The sequence below is a fragment of the Salmo trutta genome, chromosome 16, assembly GCF_901001165.1.
Source record: "Salmo trutta chromosome 16, fSalTru1.1, whole genome shotgun sequence".
NCBI lineage: Eukaryota > Metazoa > Chordata > Actinopteri > Salmoniformes > Salmonidae > Salmo > Salmo trutta.
Genome location: NC_042972.1, coordinates 46,089,223 through 46,108,556, shown reverse-complemented (window position 1 = coordinate 46,108,556; position 19,334 = coordinate 46,089,223). Strand labels below are relative to the sequence as shown.

At 40.6% G+C, this 19,334-nt stretch overlaps 2 protein-coding genes across 11 annotated transcripts in view; both read left to right on the top strand.

Moving 5' to 3' along the window:
- Positions 1–4,197, top strand: part of LOC115150859 (inositol 1,4,5-trisphosphate receptor type 1) — a 135,928-nt gene extending 131,731 nt beyond the window's left edge. For all 10 annotated transcript variants that reach the window (XM_029694615.1, XM_029694610.1, XM_029694607.1 and 7 more), the window contains 2 exons: positions 788–949; positions 2,705–4,197. In XM_029694615.1, coding sequence (XP_029550475.1) covers positions 788–949; positions 2,705–2,794 — 252 coding nt within the window. In that variant the 3' untranslated portion in view covers positions 2,795–4,197. The remainder of the gene's footprint in view (positions 1–787; positions 950–2,704) is intronic.
- An 8,543-nt stretch (positions 4,198–12,740) lies between these two features.
- Positions 12,741–16,740, top strand: LOC115150858 (class E basic helix-loop-helix protein 40). Its single transcript, XM_029694604.1, has 5 exons — positions 12,741–13,137; positions 13,261–13,324; positions 13,466–13,573; positions 14,315–14,438; positions 14,603–16,740. The coding sequence occupies exons 1-5, from the start codon at positions 13,061–13,063 to the stop codon at positions 15,457–15,459; spliced, it is 1,230 nt and encodes a 409-aa protein (XP_029550464.1). The 5' UTR covers positions 12,741–13,060; the 3' UTR covers positions 15,460–16,740.
- Positions 16,741–19,334: the final 2,594 nt, after the last annotated feature.

Below are 19,334 nucleotides of genomic sequence, written 5' to 3'. Positions count from 1 at the left end.
GCCACAGATTTGAGGGAGTGTGTAATTGGCATGCTGACTGCAGGAATGTCCACCAGAGCTGTTGCCAGAGAATTGAATGTTAATTTCTCTACCATAAGCCGCCTCCAATGTCGTTTTAGATCATTTGGCAGTACGTCCAACCGGCCTCACAAACGCAGACCACGCATATGGCGTTGTGTGGGCGAGCGGTTTGCTGAGTCAACTTTGTGAACAGAGTGCCCCATGGTGGCGGTGGGGTTACGGTATGGGCAGGCATAAGCTACAGACAACGGACACTATTTAATTTTATCGATGGGTATTTGAGTGCACAGAAATACCGTGAGAATATCCTGAGGCCTATTGTGAGCCCAATTTTTTGGTTTTTTAAAGGTCGTGAAAACCATAGACTAGTGTCGAATGCATTTATTTCAGTTGACTGATTTCCTCATATGAACTGTAACTCAGTAAAATCTTTGAAATTGTTGTGTGTTGTGTTTTATATTTTTGTTCGGTATACATTAAATGAATGACAAAATGTGATGAAAATATTTTTTTTAATTCCCTGAGCAAGCAAATTGTAAAGATATTTGATTGATGTTTAAATGAAAGGTTATTTGATATATTCTGGACAGTATGCTAACACTTTACAATATTTACTTTTTCAAACTGTATGGACCCAGTAAAGTGTTACCAAATATTTTTTATACATTATATACATCATGATTAGAGACCAAAATGTAAATGTATTGTGCTCCAACACATGTTCTAGTCATGCTCAAATAAAATCTCTTCTCCCTCTGGTCACCAGGAGCACAACCTTGACTGGTTTCCACGGATGCGGGCCATGTCTCTGGTCTGTAGCGATGCGGACGGGGAGCAAAATGAAATCAGGAGCCTACAGGAGAAACTGGAGTCTACCATGAAGCTAGTCTCCAACCTCTCTGGACAACTGACTGAGCTCAAGGAGCAGGTGAGTTGACCCTTTTGCCTGTGACTAGATGATGGTCTGTATAGATATTGCTATGAAAATATTACATTATTTCGATATTTTTCCATATATTTTGTGTATCTTTTGATCTGTTTGATAGCAACTCTTTGCCTTGTAGGTGTAGAGCTTACTAAAATCAGAAGGCAATGACTCATAGTTCACAATGCTGCAACTCATGTGGCCTTCAACCTGATCTGATTTACGTCATTAAGCAAGGATTAGTTCCATAATGACTTAGCTCATACTGTATTGTGGGCATCCTACTCAGAGCTAGAGCTTCTTTAAATGCAGTAATTATATTTATGTACATTCATCTGGTAAACTTTATATGACCATTGTCAGATTACAGTAAATTGGCTAAATGATAATGATGCTCTTAACACCTCTTATTTCCTATTAACATATCAAACATTATTATTATAATGACAATGATTATAATGACAATGGCTATCATTTAATTATACAACCTTTATTAGTTGTGTTCGGATCAAGAAAACGTTACTGGTCATAAATCATTTCATCGATCTCGACATACTGTTTCTTGTAAACAAAGTAGTATTTGGGTCTATCAATAAAATTAGAAGTGTCTATGAGGAAGTGGGTGTTATTTAGACACTGACCCAGACAGAAGGAAATGGTTGTTGTGTGGCTAAAAGGTTTGGATGAGGGCACAAAAAAACATTTTCTCTTGATTATTCATTACTAAATATCTCCATAAATACATGTTCGGATCTGAATTGGTTGATGTCTACTTGGCTTTTGCACGTTCTTTCACACGTACACAAACATGGACCAAAATATTAAAAATGAACTTTTGGAGTTTAGTTGACAGACAAATTCAGACTAAACTGTGCTTTTTACATTGGACTGTTTCAGTCTTATTTTCCCAGAAGTTGCCTTATTCTCCTCTCCCCTCCCTTGCCTGTAAGAGTCTTAAGCATGCTCCATGGCACTCAGAAGTGGCACAAACAAGAAAATGGTTTCAAAAACAACTGGCCCAGACAAGAGCTCCATCTGTTACATAATTCCAACGAAAATTGATTTAATTAGTTTGCTGTGGCACAAATAAAGAGTCGCATTCTACTGTAACTGAGTTTAGCCAATGGCCACCCCCACAGCTCTCTCACAAACTTTAATGCTGCTCTTTCTAGCACTTCCCAACATCTAATAATTAATTCCTTTATAACGCTCATCTCATGACCAACAGCGTTTGTGAGGGTATTTGTATTGCCTTTGCCATTGAATGTTTGCAATATTAAGATTGCGAAATCTTTTTTAGGAAACTTGTTTTGTTTGTTTTAATACTTCAGTGTATTTAAAACTGATGTTGTCCCTAGTGCCATGAAAGCCAACATCTTTCATTATCTCTCATGAGCCTGACTTGAAAGTAAAAAATTATTTTACTTGGGTTTCACTGCTGGTTGTTTGCTTACTGTGGTTTACTGTTGTTAGACAAGATGACATTCTGAAAGGGTAGAAGGATACGTTTCAGATGAAACACTGAAACCCTCCCGTTAAACTCAAAAGATTTCACTTCATTGCTGTGCAGCATTTGCAGGCACGGACAGTTTTTACTTTATCTGAAAAAGAAACTTAGCATCAGCTTATTTGGAGGTAAGTGTCAGACACCGACAACCTTTAACCCACCAGTAGATGTGACAGAGCAGCGGAGGTACAGATACAGAAAACTAGAGTTGAGCAAATAACCCAGCTCCTGTCCCGTGTGTTGTCCTCTAGATGACAGAGCAAAGGAAGCAGAAACAGAGAATTGGACTGTTGGGTCATCCTCAGCATCCTCAACACGCCAACCCCCAGCAACCTGCGTGAGGCTGAGGATGCCCCCAACCCATCCACAAGACCCAGGAAGACCCACTTCTACTCCTGCTTTGTGTTTGCATAGAGAACAGAGTGCAGAATCTTCACTTAGTGGTCCCTCCCACCTTCATACTGTAGCTACCCGAGTGTGAGTGTGAAGTGTAACAGTAGGGAATACACTGACATAGCTAGTCATATAATTGTGATGTGTAGGTTTGCCCACAAAGGTATAACTCCAACAAGAACACTCACCACACCCAGACACCCCATCTTTTTCCCAGGCCATTTGGGATTGGTGCCAAATGTTTTCTATGTAGAAACGAAAGTGAATTCCCATTACATGGCCTTTACTGGGTGAACTTGAAATACAGCAGCGCTGTACCGGACACAGGAATAGGTAGTCCAACGTGAAGATGGCACTGAGAGACATGGAAAGAAACATCTTTTTGTACATACTACTGGTATAGCAAGCAGTATTTAATGTCTTATTTTTGTATTTTGTGCAATATCACTACTTAAATATGCAACCACCTCCTTGGTGTATGAATTTAAGTTGTTCTTTAAGTCATGCCTTATTTAATAGGGACAGAAAACATTTTCAAATGGGAGCTTTATTTTTTATTATTTTTGCTTCAAATTAAATGGGGACCTGTTGTTAGACTTCACATATGGAAATTCTTCCATGTAGAATAGGAGTTGGTTGGACAGATGAAGTTACATGCGTTGTTCTTGCTTTTCTGATTTTACTTGTTTTATTTCTTTCAGAATGTTTCATAAAAAGTATTTAATACGCTTAATAGAGATATAGTATTGTCTGAGAGCAAGTATAGGTCGTGTTTTCGGCTTCCTTTCTGCGAATAAGAATGTGTCCTACCTTGTTGTACTATTTTATGATATTTGCTTTCTTATTAAACTGGGGTAGTGGGAGGTGTTAGGACATTTCATCCAAACAAATGTAATATGTTAAAATATGACCAAGCTGTCATGATTTGTTAATCTTTCCACATTTTATTGCACTAAATATTATTAGCGTCTATCGTCCAGGTTTGTCATGTTTTAAATATACACCTATCATATGTGCCATTTGTCCCTTTAAGATGTATATTTGGCTACTGATTACCTACTTGTCACAAAGTCATTGTGTTTTTCATTGTTTTATCGTTCAGCACAGCTGTTGAGTTCTCAGTTCTGCTGTTTAATACTTTGTTCAATTCATTTCAGTTTTTTTTTACTTTGTCGCTTAAGCCATTGTTGTCGTATAGGGACCTACGTTTTCAGAAAGGTAATATGGAATTTAAAGCGGTGTTACTGGAAATGAATGTTCAAAGGACTAATTTAAAATAGTTAAGTACTGTCAGAATTGTAAAATAATGTAGAATTATTTAATAAAATATACAGTATGTAATTCTCCTTTATATCCACCATTGAATCTTGTCACTACACAGTAGGCTACTGGGCTACTATATAGGAAATGTTGTGGTTGAGATAAATCACAGATGCTGCCTACATCTGCTTTTAATTCATAAGGCCTATAGGCATTCTATACATTTTACAGTGACTCAATTCTGTATAGGAAGTGTACTCTGTTTAACCTCAAGTTGCAGCGTAATGGGTTTATTTGCATGGTTCGTTTCTATCTGTGGGTGGAACTACTTTGAAATGTTCTATACAACTAGCAAGTCAGCTTTGTAGTTAGCAGAGAGCCCAACGGCCTTCAAACTTTTCACAATTAAAAAATGTTTTTTTGTATTTTTTGAGGTGAATATTATGGATCTAATTATTGAATTTGTAAATATGTGTCCATAGATACACATCTGGCCAGTGTCTTGAAGAGGTATTGACTTTAGCTTGATAATCAGTTACTTTGTATCAAATGTTGAAGGAAAGCTGTATTCCAGTTTTGTAGTCCATTGCAAAATCCAGCTGCAAAGGTCATCATTTCCCCCCAGTTTTTTCACCTACTTCTACAGTGTCTGCTTTTGTTATAGAAAATATTACTTAATTTGTATTCAACTCTTTGTAAGTATTGTCACAAATATTGAGGGATTTATACACAGTATAGAGTTCCAGTCAAATACTGGCAACCTTGCACTTTTTCAAGGGAGGTCAATGGAGCAGAATGTTATGTTTTTTCTAAACTGGTTGTATGGCTACTTTTAACCCTGTAGGCACCTGCAATTTACCACAGGTGAGATAGATTACACATTAACGAGAATCACTTGCCTCTAACCAAATTAATTAGAATTGTGAATAATGTAGTCTAGTTCATTTTTGTGAAAAATCTTAATTTCAGTTGAGATTTTATTTTCTTCTTGGTCCTGTGCAGTTGTAAATCAAACAAATACACAATGTTTTCACCTTTTTTCTTTCTTAATTTAAAAATATATATAAATTGTCAATTGTGCCAGGCTGGTGCATAGACGAGCACAAATCAAAACAGAAAGTGTTGCAGAGTCATATCATCCTCACTGGGTGAAATGTAGCTATTCAGAGAAACGGAGTATATTAAATGAAAGATAAATGGACTAGTGCGTGTCTGTAGACTCAAACATAAACAAGTTTACAGAATAGCCAACCTCAGTCACAAAAGGAGTGTGTGTAATTGGCTGGAATTAAAACGGTGTGTCTAGCTTAATTGAGGGACTTCCCTGCAGGATTCCCCACATACCTAGGGGTTACTGAACTTGTGACTAATTATATAGGCTAAATATTTATTTACAGTGCATTGGGAAAGTATTCAGACCCCTTGACTTTTCCCCCATTTTGTTACGTTACAATCTTATTCTAAAATGGATTAAATCAATCTAAACATAATAGTCCATTATGACTAAGCAAAAACAGGTTTTTAGAAATGTTTGCAAATGTATTTTTTTTTTTAAATGGAAATATCACATTTACATAAGTATTCAGACCATTTACTCAATGCTTTGTTGAAGCACCTTTGGCATCAATTACAGCCTCGAGTCTTCTTGGGTATGACACTACAAGCTTGGAACACCTGTATTTGTAGGATTTTCACCCATTCTTCTCTGCAGAGCCTCTCAAGCTCTGTCAGGTTGGATGGGGAGCATTGCTGCACAGCTATTTTCAGGTCTCTCCAGAGATGTTCGATCGGGTACAAGTCCGGGCTCTGGCTGAGCCACTCAAGTACATTCTGATACTTGTCCCAAAGCCACTCCTGCGTTGTCTTGGCTGTGTGCTTAGAGTTGTTGTCCTGTTGGAAGGTGAACCCCAATCTGAGGTCCTAAGTGCTCTGGAGCAGGTTTTCATCAAGGATCTCTCTGTACTTTTCTCTGTTTATCTTTCCCTCGATCCTGACTCCCAGACTCTGCCTCTGAAAAACATCGCCACAGCATGCTCATGCCACAAGCATGCTTTACCGTAGGGATGACACGTGACACTTGGCATTCAGGCCAAAGAGTTCAATCTTGGTTTCATCAGACCAGAGAATCTTGTTTCTCATGGTCTAAGAGTCCTTTTGGCAAACTCCAAGCGGGCTGTCATGTGCCTTCAGTCTGGCCACTCTACCATAAAGGCCTGATTGATGGACTGCTGCAGAGATGGTTGTTCTTCTGGAAGGTTCTCCCATCTTCACGGAGGAACTCTGGAGATCTGTCAGAGTGACCATTGGGTTCTTGGTCATCTCCCTGATCAAGGCCCTTATCCCACGATTGCTCAGTTTGGCAGGGCGTCCAGCTCTAGGAAGAGTCTTGCTTGTTCCAAACTTCTTCTATTTAAGAATGATGGAGGCCATTGTGTTCTTGGGGACCTTCAATGCTGCAGTTTTTTTTTTAGTACCCTTCCCCAGATCTGTGCCACGACACAATCCTATCTCCGAGCTCTATGGACAACTCCTTTGACCTCATGGCTTGGTTTTTGCTCTGACATGCGCTGTCAACTGTGGGACCTTATATAGACAGGTGAGTGCTTTTCTAAATCATGTCCAATCATCAATTGAATATACTACAGGTGGACTTGTGTTTCTTGGCCCAAGCTAGTCTCTTCTTCTTATTGGTGTCCGTTAGTAGTGGTTTCTTTGCAGCAATTCGACCATGAATGCCTGATTCACGCAGTCTCGTCTGAATAGTTGATGTTGAGATGTGTCTGTTACTTTAACTCTGTGAAGCATTTATTTGGGCTGCAATTTCTGGGGTGCAGTTAACTTTACTGAACGTATCCTCTGCAGCAGAGGTTACTCTGGGTTTTCCTTTCCTGTGGCAGTTCTCATGAGAGCCAGTTTCATCATAGCGCTTGATGGTTTTTGCGACTACACTTGAAGAAACGTTCAAAGTTCTTGAAATGTTCTGAATTGACTGACCTTCACGTCTTAAAGTAATGATGGGCTGTCGTTGCTCTTTGCTTATTTGAGCTGTTCTTGCCATAATATGGACTTGGTCTTTTACCAAATAGGGCTATCTTCTGTATACCATCCCTACCTTGTCACAACACAACTGATTGGCTCAGATGCATTAAGAAGGAAGTAAATTCTACAAATTTACTTTAAAGGAAATGAGTAGGTGTGTCCAACCTTTTGACTGGTACTGTACGTCCAATTGACCTCTGTGCCCAGTGGGTTTCCAAGAGGTGTTGACTGTTCCTGACTTGAAAATTTGAGACAAAGTTTCAATATTGCTGTCCATCAATGATTCCCAACCAAATTTACTGAGCTTGAGCGATGCAACAACAACAAAAATATGGATATATTTTGCCCTGAAAGTTGTGCAAAGTTGGTAGAATCTTATTCAAAATTATTCACAGCTGTAATAGCTGCCAAAAATGCTTCGACCAAGTAGGCTATTAACTCTGGGGTGTGAAGACATACGCAGTCAAGACGTAGACCTCGAATTTTCTGTAATTTTTCTTTCACTTTGAAATTGTGGAGTAGATCAATAGGAACAAAAAACACATTTGATCTATTTTAAGATAACATTTAAGAACATTTTTAGGCAGCAAACAGCAAACTGCAAGGAGTGTGTAAAGTTTCACTAAGCACAGTAAATATTGTAATAGACCATTGCCTATTTTAAATAGGCTATTAGACTCTAAATTACAGACCTGGTTTGCTCCATATTTCCCTATGTCAAACCTTCTCAAGCAGGATACAGTGCATTTGGAAAGTATTCAGACTGCTTGACTTTTTGAACATTTTGTTACGTTACAGCCTTATTCTAAAATGGATAAAATACATTTTTCCCCTCATCAATCTACACGCAACACCCAATAATGACAGAGCAAAAACAGTTTTTTGGACATTTTTGCAAATGTATAAAAAAAACTATGCCTTATTTACATAACTATTCAGACCCTTTGCTATGAGACTCGAAATTGAGCTCAGGAGAATCCTGTTTCTTTTATTCATCCTTGATGTTTCTACAACTTGATTGGAGTCCACCTGTAGTAAATTCAATTGATCGGACATGATTTGGAAAGGCACACACCTGTCTATATAAGGTCCCAGAGTTGACAGTTCATGACAGAGCAAAAACCAAGCCATGAGGTCGAAGGAATTGTCTGTAGAGATCCGAGATAGGATTTTGTCCAGGCACAGATCAGGGAACGGTACCAAAACATTTCTGCAGTATTGAAGGTCCCCAAGAACACAATGGCCTCCATCATTCTTAAATAGAATAAGTTTGGAACCAGCAAGACTCTTCCTAGAGCTGGACGCCCTGCCAAACTGAGCAATCGGGGGAGGAGGGCGTTGGTCACTCTGACAGAGCTCTAGAGTTCCTCTGTGGAGATGGGAGAACCTTCCAGAAGAACAGCCATCTCTGCAGCACTACATCAATCAGGCCTTTATGGTAGAGTGGCCAGATGGAAGCCACTCCTCAGTAAAAAGCAAATGACAGCCCGCTTGGAGTTTGCCAAAAGGCACCTAAAGTACTCTCGGACCATGATAAGCAAGATTCTCTGGTCTAATGAAACCAAGATTGAACTCTTTGGCCTGAATGCCAAGTGTCACGTCTGGAGGAACCCTGGCACCATCCCTACGGTGAAGCATGGTGGTGGCTGCATCATGCTGTGGGGAAGTTTTTCAGCGGCAGGGACTGGGAGACTAGTAAGTATCGAGGGAAAGATGAACAGAGAAAAGTACAGAGAGATCCTTGAAGAAAACCTGCTCCATAGCGCTCAGGTCCTCAGACTGGGGTGAAGGTTCACCTTCCAACAGGTCAACAACTCTAAGCACACAGCCGAGACAATGCAGGAGTGGCTTTGGGACAAGTATCTGAATGTACTTGAGTGGCTCAGCCAGAGCCTGGACTTGAACCCAATCGAACATCTCTGGAGAGACCTGAAAATAGCTGTGCAGCAACGCTCCCCATCCAACCTGACAGTGCTTGAGAGGATCTGCAGAGAAGAATGGGAGAAGCTCCCCAAATACAGGTGTGCCAAGCTTGTAGTGTCATGCCCAAGAAGACTCAAGGCTGTAATTGCTGCCAAAGGTCCTTCAACAAACTATTGAGTAAAAGGTCTGAATACTTATTTATATGTGATATTTCTGTTTTTTTATTTGTAATAAATTTGCAAACATTTCTAAAAACCTGTTTTTGCTCTGTCATTATGGGGTATTGTGTATAGATTGATGAGGGGGAAAAAACGATGTAATCAATTTTAGAATAAGGCTGTAGCGTAACAAAATTCATAATCCTTTCTGAATGCACTGTATATCGTCCAGACATGTGCACATCTTACAGTATTAGTCTACTAGGCTATTTACAATTAATGTCCATGAAAATATGTTGTCATTGCTGGGGACATACTGTAAGTGTGTATGCTGTGTGGCCACTAGGCAGACAGGCACGCTCAGCTCATAGAAATAGAGGACTCATCTTTATATCCGTGCCATAGAGCCCCACCGTAGAGGCGTCATAATACCCATAAAACCAAACAGGGAAATGGTTCCAATCGTTTCTCCACCATTCATTTTTCCCATAGTGAATTTTTGAACCACTTTAAAATAAGGGCTATGTTTCATGTGGGCTTACCCTGGTGTGACGTTTTGATAACCATGTAAATTTCTCTCGGACAAGGTGACTTTTATCAATATATTTGGCTCTATTTACTCTCAGATTCAAAAATGATAATTAGCATCAAAGTAGACATCAAGCAAGACTACAAATCCCTGCAAGCTCCTGCATGTCATATCTATCTGACACCTTTGCTAACAGGTATTGTGTCAATTTAAAACTTGCGCAAGACAGTTCAGACTTGTGAATTTAAAGAAATGTTAATTTATTCATTACTAAATGTAGCTAACATTAGAAGCTACAATCCGCAATATTAAAGCTGATCTACCCCCTAAAAAATAAATAAAAATATAAAAATTGATAGTTAATCTAGAGATTCTTACCTTTGCCTCGATTCGGCAGGCTTGTCCAGATCATCATCATTAGCAGCTAATTAGCATTTCATTTTTGGGGGGTAAATACAAATCAAATCAAATACAGGCAAATATATTGATAAAAGTCACCTTATCCTAGAGAGATTTACATGGTTATCAAAATGTCACGCCAGGTTAAGCCTACACGAAATACATCCCTTATTTTAAGTGTTTCTAAAATCCCTTATGGGAGAAATGAATGGTGGAAAACAGATTGGAACCATTTCCTTGTTTGACCGCTAGGTTTTATGGGTATTATGACTCATACTGTGGTACTCTATTATAGCATCTGTGACAGCATGGGCAGTGCTACTGAGGCTACCACCCATAGGAATCCCCACTCAGTTGACTACTTTGACTACTTTAAAATGGTGGAAGCCCTCAATGGCAATGTTCATGCTAAAACGGTTATATCCATGATGAGTACTTTCTCTATGTCTCAGCTCTATAGTGTATGACAGCAGGGATCAGGGCTTTGTTCTGTAAGTTTTTACAATCTGGAACATTCAATTGAATGGAAACGATGCTGTACTGAACGATCAGTTGAAAAACGAGGAGGTTCTGGGTTGGGAAATGCTGTCAGAATGGCCACTGCTCTTTAAATACGTCACTCATTGCTTCAAGCCATACCTTGCCTCTCCCATCAAACTGGAGCAAACGTACCTCATGCTGTTCAATAACTTTTTGGGGAAATGTGACGTTCAGTACAAACTGTTCCACACCGTAGTAAACATTCAAGCGATCTTAAATCACCTCTGGTCTCTGTCCGCGTGGCCATGAGGAGCTCAACGTGACACCTTGGTGCAGCCGGCAACAACAAACCGATCTACAGCATCAAGACTCATCCCTCCGCAGGTGCACGTGCACACGCAAATGGGTAGTGTGTGGACACCATGTCAATTCTGAGCCTATTGGCACATGCAAGAATACAGAACACCTTGGAGAAAATAAACCAGGCAATGTGCCACCAAATAATTACTCCCACGTGGCATTACGTGTGTTATTATTGTATTATTATGTAATAGCCTACATACATTATTGACTGTACTATTGGGTTGGGTGGTTTGGTTTATTGGGGATTTTTGCCATGGACATAGGCCTACATGTATATAGGCTTTATCTAAACCTATAATTGAAAACCTACTAAACATAATAGTGTAAACAAAACATACATTGTTATTTTAACTTTCACACTCACACAAATTGAATAGGAGGCTACACCAGAATGGAAATGTGTGTTCTTCCCTGCAAATTACTTTCTGTGGATGTTTTCTCAATTGTAATCACATTTAGCCAAAGAAGGTCTCACCTACTTTCCTTACATTTTTTTTTAAAGAATAAGTAAAAAAAATATATAGTATTTTTGTTCAATCATACAGTCACAATAAAGGCCTAGTTCACATATTTGTATTTATTTGTATTTGTAATTATCAGGGGGTGCCTCAGCACCCCTACTTCCTGTGGCTATGCACTTTCCAATTCCCCACTGTCCTATAATAAGTTATAAACCTTCATAATATAGATTTGCACCCCCTTTTGCCCTCAGAACAGCCTCAATTCGTCAGGGCATCGACAAGGTCGAAAGCATTCCAGGCCCATGTTGATTCCAATGCTTCACAAAGTTGTGTCAAGTCGGATGGATGTCCTTTGGGTGGTGGACCATTCTTGATACATTTACATTTTAGTGATTTAGCAGACGCTCTTATCCAGAGGGACTTACAGTAGTGAATACATACATTTAAAAAAAAAAAAATTGGACTGGCCCCCGTGGGAATCAAAACCACAACCATGGCGTTGCACACACCATGATGACATTGCAAACACCATACTCTACCAACTGAGCCACAGGGAAGACTGATACACATGGGGAACTGTTGAGTGTGAAAAAAACATCAGCATTGCAGTTCTTGACACACAAACCACCTACTACCTACCATACCTTGTTCAAAGGCACTTAAATAGTTTGTCTTGCCCATTCACCCTCTGAATGGCACACATAAACAATCCTTGTCTCAATTTTCTCAAGGCTTAAAAATCCTCCTTTAACCTGTCTCCTCCGTTGTATCTACACTGACTGAAATGGATTTAAAGTGACATCAATAAGGGATCAAAGCTTTAACCTGGATTCGCCTGGTCAGTATACGTAATGGAAAGAGGAAACTGGTGCCTAATGTTTGTACACTCAGTGTATAGGCCTATGTCATTATTCTGCATATTGAAGTTGTACATGAAAGTACAGTTGGCAGAATGTACAACATGCCAGTAGCCTTCATAAAGAACAAATCGATTGGGCTTTAATGTGTATGGAAGGAATTCTCCCCACTCTCTATCTAGTAAACATGGTCGACTTGCACGTTCCGCCTAGAGTTGTTTTAAAGTCTCGTGGCGTAGCTGTAGCATGGTGGTACACGTGACACAGCCAATGATGCATAAACCCAGCCCGCTAGAATAAGAGGGAGGGCCATTCTCGTGCAGATCGCACAGAAAGGGGATGGGTTGGAAGCGCCGTCCAACACGTGAGGCTCATGTGACGGAGGTAGGTCAGCTCTCCAACGGAGAGACTGTCTTGTCACAGGGTTTATTTAACACGTAGACCAAACCACCCCTCTCACACATTTACCCGGGAGTAGAGCTACTAAACCATTGCTGTGCTTGGATCTCAGAGTGACACCATCACATTGACAGTCTGCAAAGCAACAGCCTGTTGAAAGATTATTCTTTATAGAAAAAGTGTTAGCTATTGAATAGAAGATCATAACAATAATAGCAAGAAGAAGAAGACAAATATTTATTTCTTAAATTACAATATTTGCTGACTATTGAAACAGATCTGAAGAAGCCTATTTTTAAGGTTGAATTTTTTGAAGACAAATATTTGGATTTAATAAAGACGCAAAATGGAGAGGATTACAAGTGCACAACCTCCACCTTGTATGGTAAAACACCAGTTGCTGGAGATGGCAGACATGCAAGGGTAAGTCCCCAGAAACAGCTGGCAATTTATGCATTATAACATTGCAAAACAACCTGGTATTGTTGTGTAAATAAATAAATAAGCATGATTTCTTATCAATATTTTATTCTCATTGTCCTATAGAATGGATTTCCCAATGTACGTGTTCAAACCCCGACGGGGGTTGAAGCGCGGGGAAGACAGTAAGGTATGCTACAGTTCTTTACTTTAAACATTTTGTTCATTTAGTTTAAAACAAAATGTTCATCTTTGGTAATATATTCATTCTTATTCCATATTGAATATATCTTACACATTGACTCACAAATGTATGCATGTTTTCCCTCAGGAGTCATACAAGTTACCCCACCGATTGATTGAGAAGAAAAGACGTGACAGAATCAATGAATGCATTGCCCAACTGAAGGATTTATTGCCAGAACATCTTAAACTTGCAGTGAGTACGAATTTCATGTGTACTGACGATGTAATAGCAATGCAAAAGGTCTAGCGCCATCTGGTTCATGTTTGATTTGTTTGGTCGAATCAACGCCTTGATTAGTCTGACATTTAATTCAAACATTTTGCCTGATATGACAAAGGAAAGTTATTATTCGATTTTTTTTCTCATAATTATCCCCCACGATGAAATCGGGAGGGAACTGTGGATCTGTCTCTGTCGGTTCGTTCGATCGTATTTAAACGCGATATCTTAGACAGCACGGGGCCGATGATGACAAAACGTGGGTGAATTATGCGTTTTGCCATAGAGATCCGTCATTTACAAAATTACACTGATTGATTGGCCCAAGACGGGAGCTATAGTAATTAACTGAAATCTGCATCATTTGTGGGGAACAACGTGTTTACTGTTGCCTTTTGTAAATGTGTTTTATTATTTTTATTAATATTATTATATCAATAATTGTTCATATCATCATACTGAAAAGTTTGGCTAATTATAATTAATTGATTTAACTGGCTACACATATTGACACAAAGACTTTAAAAACAATACATATTACATAAATAGTACATTGATCAACTATGCTTTTAAGTTATATTTATTGCATTGTGTTTGAATGTTGGTGTGTGCGGATTCCCTGCCTTCCCCCTGTGGTGGTTTGTCCTTTGTTCAGCTGCTGAAACTGTTACATAAGAAAGATCAACATGCTTATGGAAGGTTTTCCTGTTTTAGACATTGGGCCATTTGGAGAAAGCTGTGGTGTTGGAACTCACCCTGAAGCATGTGAAAGCCCTGAGCACTCTCCTGGATCAGCAGCAGCAGAAAATCATTGCATTGCAGAATGGCATGCAAATCAGTAAGTTCGACACCGTGATATACACTGTTTCATTTTATTATGGGCGACACCCTATTCCCCCGATCAATAGTATTAGTTATTATTGACATACCATCGAGATGGTGGTTTCATTGCCAAAACTGTAGTATTATTGAATATATCTGATATGACTTTGTTTCTCACAGGTGATCAGAGCAGTGTTAGCTCAGAGAACAGTGAGGAGATGTTCCGCCTTGGTTTCCACGTCTGTGCTAAGGAGGTCCTTCAGTACCTGGCTAACCAGGAGAGCAGCAAAGACCAACTGACCCCCTCCCACATGATCAGCCATCTCCAGAAAGTAGCATCAGAGGTGCTCCAGAGTCCACCCAGGCCCCAGCCAGAAGAGTCTACCCACAAACCCGTCGAGAGCATGGAAAAGCCTGCTGGTCATCCGCCTAAGGGCAACGAGGGTAAAGCCAAGAACTTTGTGTCTGTCATTCAAAGGACATACCCCCACGGACATGGGGAGCAGAGTGGCAGTGACACAGACACTGACAGCGGCTATGGAGGGGAACACGAGAAACGGGACCCCAAAGGCCAACGCACAAGCTGCTACGGCAAGGAGGGGGAGGTCAAGTATGATGTGGCTGAGAGGATGGCAGGAGGTGGCATCAAGCAGGAGGGTGATGAGCCCCAGGTCAAGAGGTTAAGAGCTGACTCCTCAGAGGATGAATCTTCCTCTGGACAGGTGGTCAGCAGCCACGGAAGCTACATGAGCTTCTCCCAACACCAGACCCCACTCTGCATGCCCTTCTACCTCATCCCCCAAATGGCTGCAGCATGGCCCATGCTGGAGAAGTGCTGGTACCAAGGGGGCATGCCCCTTTTGTACCCAGGCATGAGTGGCTCTGCAGCCAGCTTGTCTCCAGAGAAACTACCCCAAAACCTGGTAATGTCGCCCAGGCCAGGTTCCCCGGCACACCACCAGACACCTATGGATTCACCAGCTCTCTTCCAAGCTTTAAAGCAAGTCCCCCCCATGAACTTTGAATCCAAAGACTGATACACTTTTGTGTTTGCACCCTACTCTATGAACATTTGGTGTTGAATGAATCGCCTGCTGGAAGGCATCCTGGGAATGGGAAAACAAAGACGAGAGCACCAGCAAGCAGCTGTTTCACCCCTCAGCCCACATTCTCCCTTTGAGAGCAAACAGCAACTGTTACACACAAACACAGTAGCCACCGCCCTCCAAGCTAGCAACCATACACTGAGAGGAGCCTTGGAGCCAGTCAGCACTGAAGCTCAGTCCCTTTAGAGGCTCAAATATGACCTGTTGCAAAGTTCTGAGTAACTGTAAAGAGATGGTCTACACAAGGACATGACAAAAGTGTTTGAGGGTGAGACTTACCGTGGGGATGGTTTCTCTGCACTTCTGTTTAATCTCAGAGTTAAACCCAGAATGTGATGCGCAGACAGCACAGCCCCCAGCCATTCGGACCTGCCCTTTGCGCATATCGGTCTGTAATGAATGTAAGAATTGTAACGAAGCCCCTGTAGATGCTGCTTGAGTTTCTACGTGTTGTGAACCTGTCACTGGAGGAGGAAACTGAAACTGCAGCAGACCGTCCTTTAGACTAGAACGCTACCAAATACGTCTCTGGTTTATGTTGACCAGAGCAGTCACAAAATCCATTGCTCCCTCTTCACCCACCAAGTGTACCTTGCAGCTAAATTGATTTTTATTCTTTAAACAAGTCAGGAAGGTGTCACCGGACCTGATCTGCGTCACTCATGATGTAAATACAGAAGTGATTTTAGTTTTGAGTTTGTAACTCACTACCATTCGTGCAAGTAGTTCTTGTGAGGTAATGTCTTGTAATTATTTTGTTTATACTACTTGTACATATCTATTTTTGATACATGACCTACAGAGTGTATTTTCAGACTAGAAGGAGAGAGTTTTAGCAGGCCATTTTGCTGTATGCCAAGAGAATGTGTACATAGCATTGTGCTAGACCTGATTTGCATCATGCTCATTATTAATTTCTCGTCTGGTCAATTTCTGTCCTGATCTAAGTTTATGCTGTTGCCTTTACTTGTTTATAGCAGACAACAATTGTGGCGGATGTCTAACTGTATTTGTATTAATTATTGAGTCTGTGGCAAAGAGAGGAGAGTGAATGTAACGTTAAGGCAAAATGTTAGTTTTATATAGAACTAGGTACTTGGATTTGTATTTTAGGATCTAACAGATGATTGCTTGTTGTACATATTTTGTCTAGTATTGTTCACATACATTTTTAAAGATATTAATAAAGATGTTTTTTTCCCCCTGTGGAAATAAGTGTTTGGGTCGGAATCTTGGTAGAACACTTTAGCATGTTGCACAGCAAAGCAACCCAAACTGGCTTCTCATCCAGTGGCAGTCAGTGCTATTTAAGATGAGGGAGGACAATAAAAAAAAATATATATAATTTTCATTAGCATGGCCTTTTCTATTACAGCATATTGGATTACTGTTATTCATACTCCATTCACTCAGTTCAATGTAACATTGATAGATCCAGGCTACTACTGTACATGATAGTAGAATTTTCCCTATACCAATCATGAAGTTGCTACAACCTAACCTATGAATGAAAGTTTACAACGTAGTTGCACACAGGTCGAAAATAAAAATTTAAGATGACAGACAGTGGCACATTCGATACCGCATTGCATAGTCTTACCTGCATTTAGCTCATCTAGGGTGTAATCATTAGTCTAACAGTTGCAAATGAGAGTTTCTATTGGACAAATTCAGGTATGTTTATCCCTGTTTCGTTCCATTTAAGAAACGTTTTTCAATAGAATCGGTGGAATGAATACACCACTGATCACACGTTAACACAGTTCACTTTCATAGCAGCCACGTTGTATTCCTTCTCACATCTATGCGCTCTCCTCCTCTCACATTTTCTTTTTCACTTGTGGACTTTAATGCATTAGCTGTATGGGACCAGGTGAAAAATACTTTCCAAAACAAACTATAACCACTACACACAGCCTACATCATTGTCACCATAATAGCTAAAGTAACGTCATAGTCAACATAGCTAATAGAACTAACACATTAGTAAACACAATACAATCATGCAGTAACGTTAGTGTACAGTCAGTAAGCAGTTTAGTAAGCAGTTTAGCAGTTACACCAGTGGACCCCGGTGGCAATAAATTAATAAAATCTAAAGCTTACCTTGACTTGGAAGAGTTCCAGTGTTTGTGTTGGTTAGTCAATCAATCAAATGTATTTATAAAGCCCTTCTTACATCAGCTGATGTCACAAAGTGCTGTACAGAAACCCAGCCTAAAACTCCAAACAGCAAGCAATGCAGGTATAGAAGCACAGTGGCAAGGAAAAACTCCCTAGAAAGGCCAGAACCTGGGAAGAAACCTAGAGAGGAACCAGGCTATGAGGGGTGGCCAGTCCTCTTCTGGCTGTGCCGGGTGGAGATTATAACAGAACATGGCCAAGATGTTCAAATGTTCATAGATGACCAGCAGGGTCAAGTAATAATAATCACAGTGGTTGTCCAGGGTGCAACAGGTCAGCACCTCAGGAGTAAATGTCAGTTGGCTTTTCTTAACCGATCATTCAGAGTATCTCTACCGCTCCTGCTGTCTCTAGAGAGTTGAAAACAGCAGGTCTGGGACAGGTAGCATGTCCGGTGAACAGGTCAGGGTTTCATAGCCGCAGGCAGAACAGTTGAAACTGGAGCAGCAGCACGGCCAGGTGGACTGGAGACAGCAAAGAGTCATTAGGCCAGGTAGTCCTGAGGCATGGTCCTAGGGCTCAGGTCCTCCGAGTGAGAGAAAGAAGAGTGAAAAAGAGAGAACGAGAGAGAAAGAGAGAGAGAATTAGAGAGAGCATACTTAAATTCACACAGGACACCGGATAAGACAGGAGAAATACTCCAGATATAACAAACTGACCCTAGCCCCCCGACACATAAACTACTGCAGCATAAATACTGGAGGCTGAGACAGGAGGGGTCGGGAGACACTGTGGCCCCGTCCGATGATATCCCCGGACAGGGCCAAACAGGCAGGATATAACCCCACCCACTTTGCCAAAGCACAGCCCCCACACCACTAGAGGGATATCGTCAACAAACTTACCATCCTGAGACAAGGCCGAGTATAGCCCACAATGATCTCCGCCACGGCACAGCCCAAGGGGGGCGCCAACCCAGACAGGAAGGTCACGTCATAGTCAGCTAGGTAACATAGCATCCCTCTGTTTGAGCCGGGTGTTTCAGTAGGCTAAACTAGCTAGCTAGCGGCATTTGCTAGCTAAGTAAGTGAAAGTGAAAGTTAAAAAAATACAAAATATCTCTCGCTCTCTCTTGCTTCTCCTTAATATTTTAATAAATGAATTTGTTAAAAACTGTTAAACTATTGTCTTTCTCTGTCTTTGAGTCAACTACTTACCACATTTTATGCACTGCAGTACTAGCTAGCTGTAGCTTATCCTTTCAGTACTAGATCATTCTCTGATCCTTCGATTGGGTGGAAGTTGTCATAATTTTGTATTGAAGGCAATTTACCCAGAGGACGGAAGCTAGCTGTCCTCCGGCTACACCATGGTGCTACCCTACAGAGTGCTGTTGAAGCTACTGTAGACCTTCATTGCAAAACAGTGTGTTTTAATCAATTATTTGGTGACGTGAATATATTTAGTGTAGTTTTATCTAAAAAGGATAACCTTTTTAATGTTCTACTATTTTTATTTTTATGAAATTCACTGAGGAGGATGGTCCTTCCCTTCCTCCTCTGAGGAGCCTCCACTGTTCTCAACATAACAACACATCCATACATGACAGTAGCTCACCCATAAGGCAGCAGTGCCAGTATAGACCTAAATGAAGAGGACATGAATTCAAGCAGTTTGCTGTA

What these genes read in the sequence shown, in the direction of transcription:
- LOC115150858 (XM_029694604.1), top strand. Translation starts at nt 13,061, where the DNA reads ATGGAGAGGATTACAAGTGCACAACCTCCACCTTGTATGGTAAAACAC. An exon ending in CAGAACATCTTAAACTTGCA is followed by an intron (nt 13,574 to 14,314) that starts GTGAGTACGAAT and finishes TTCCTGTTTTAG; the next exon opens with ACATTGGGCCATTTGGAGAA. An exon ending in GCAGAATGGCATGCAAATCA is followed by an intron (nt 14,439 to 14,602) that starts GTAAGTTCGACA and finishes TGTTTCTCACAG; the next exon opens with GTGATCAGAGCAGTGTTAGC.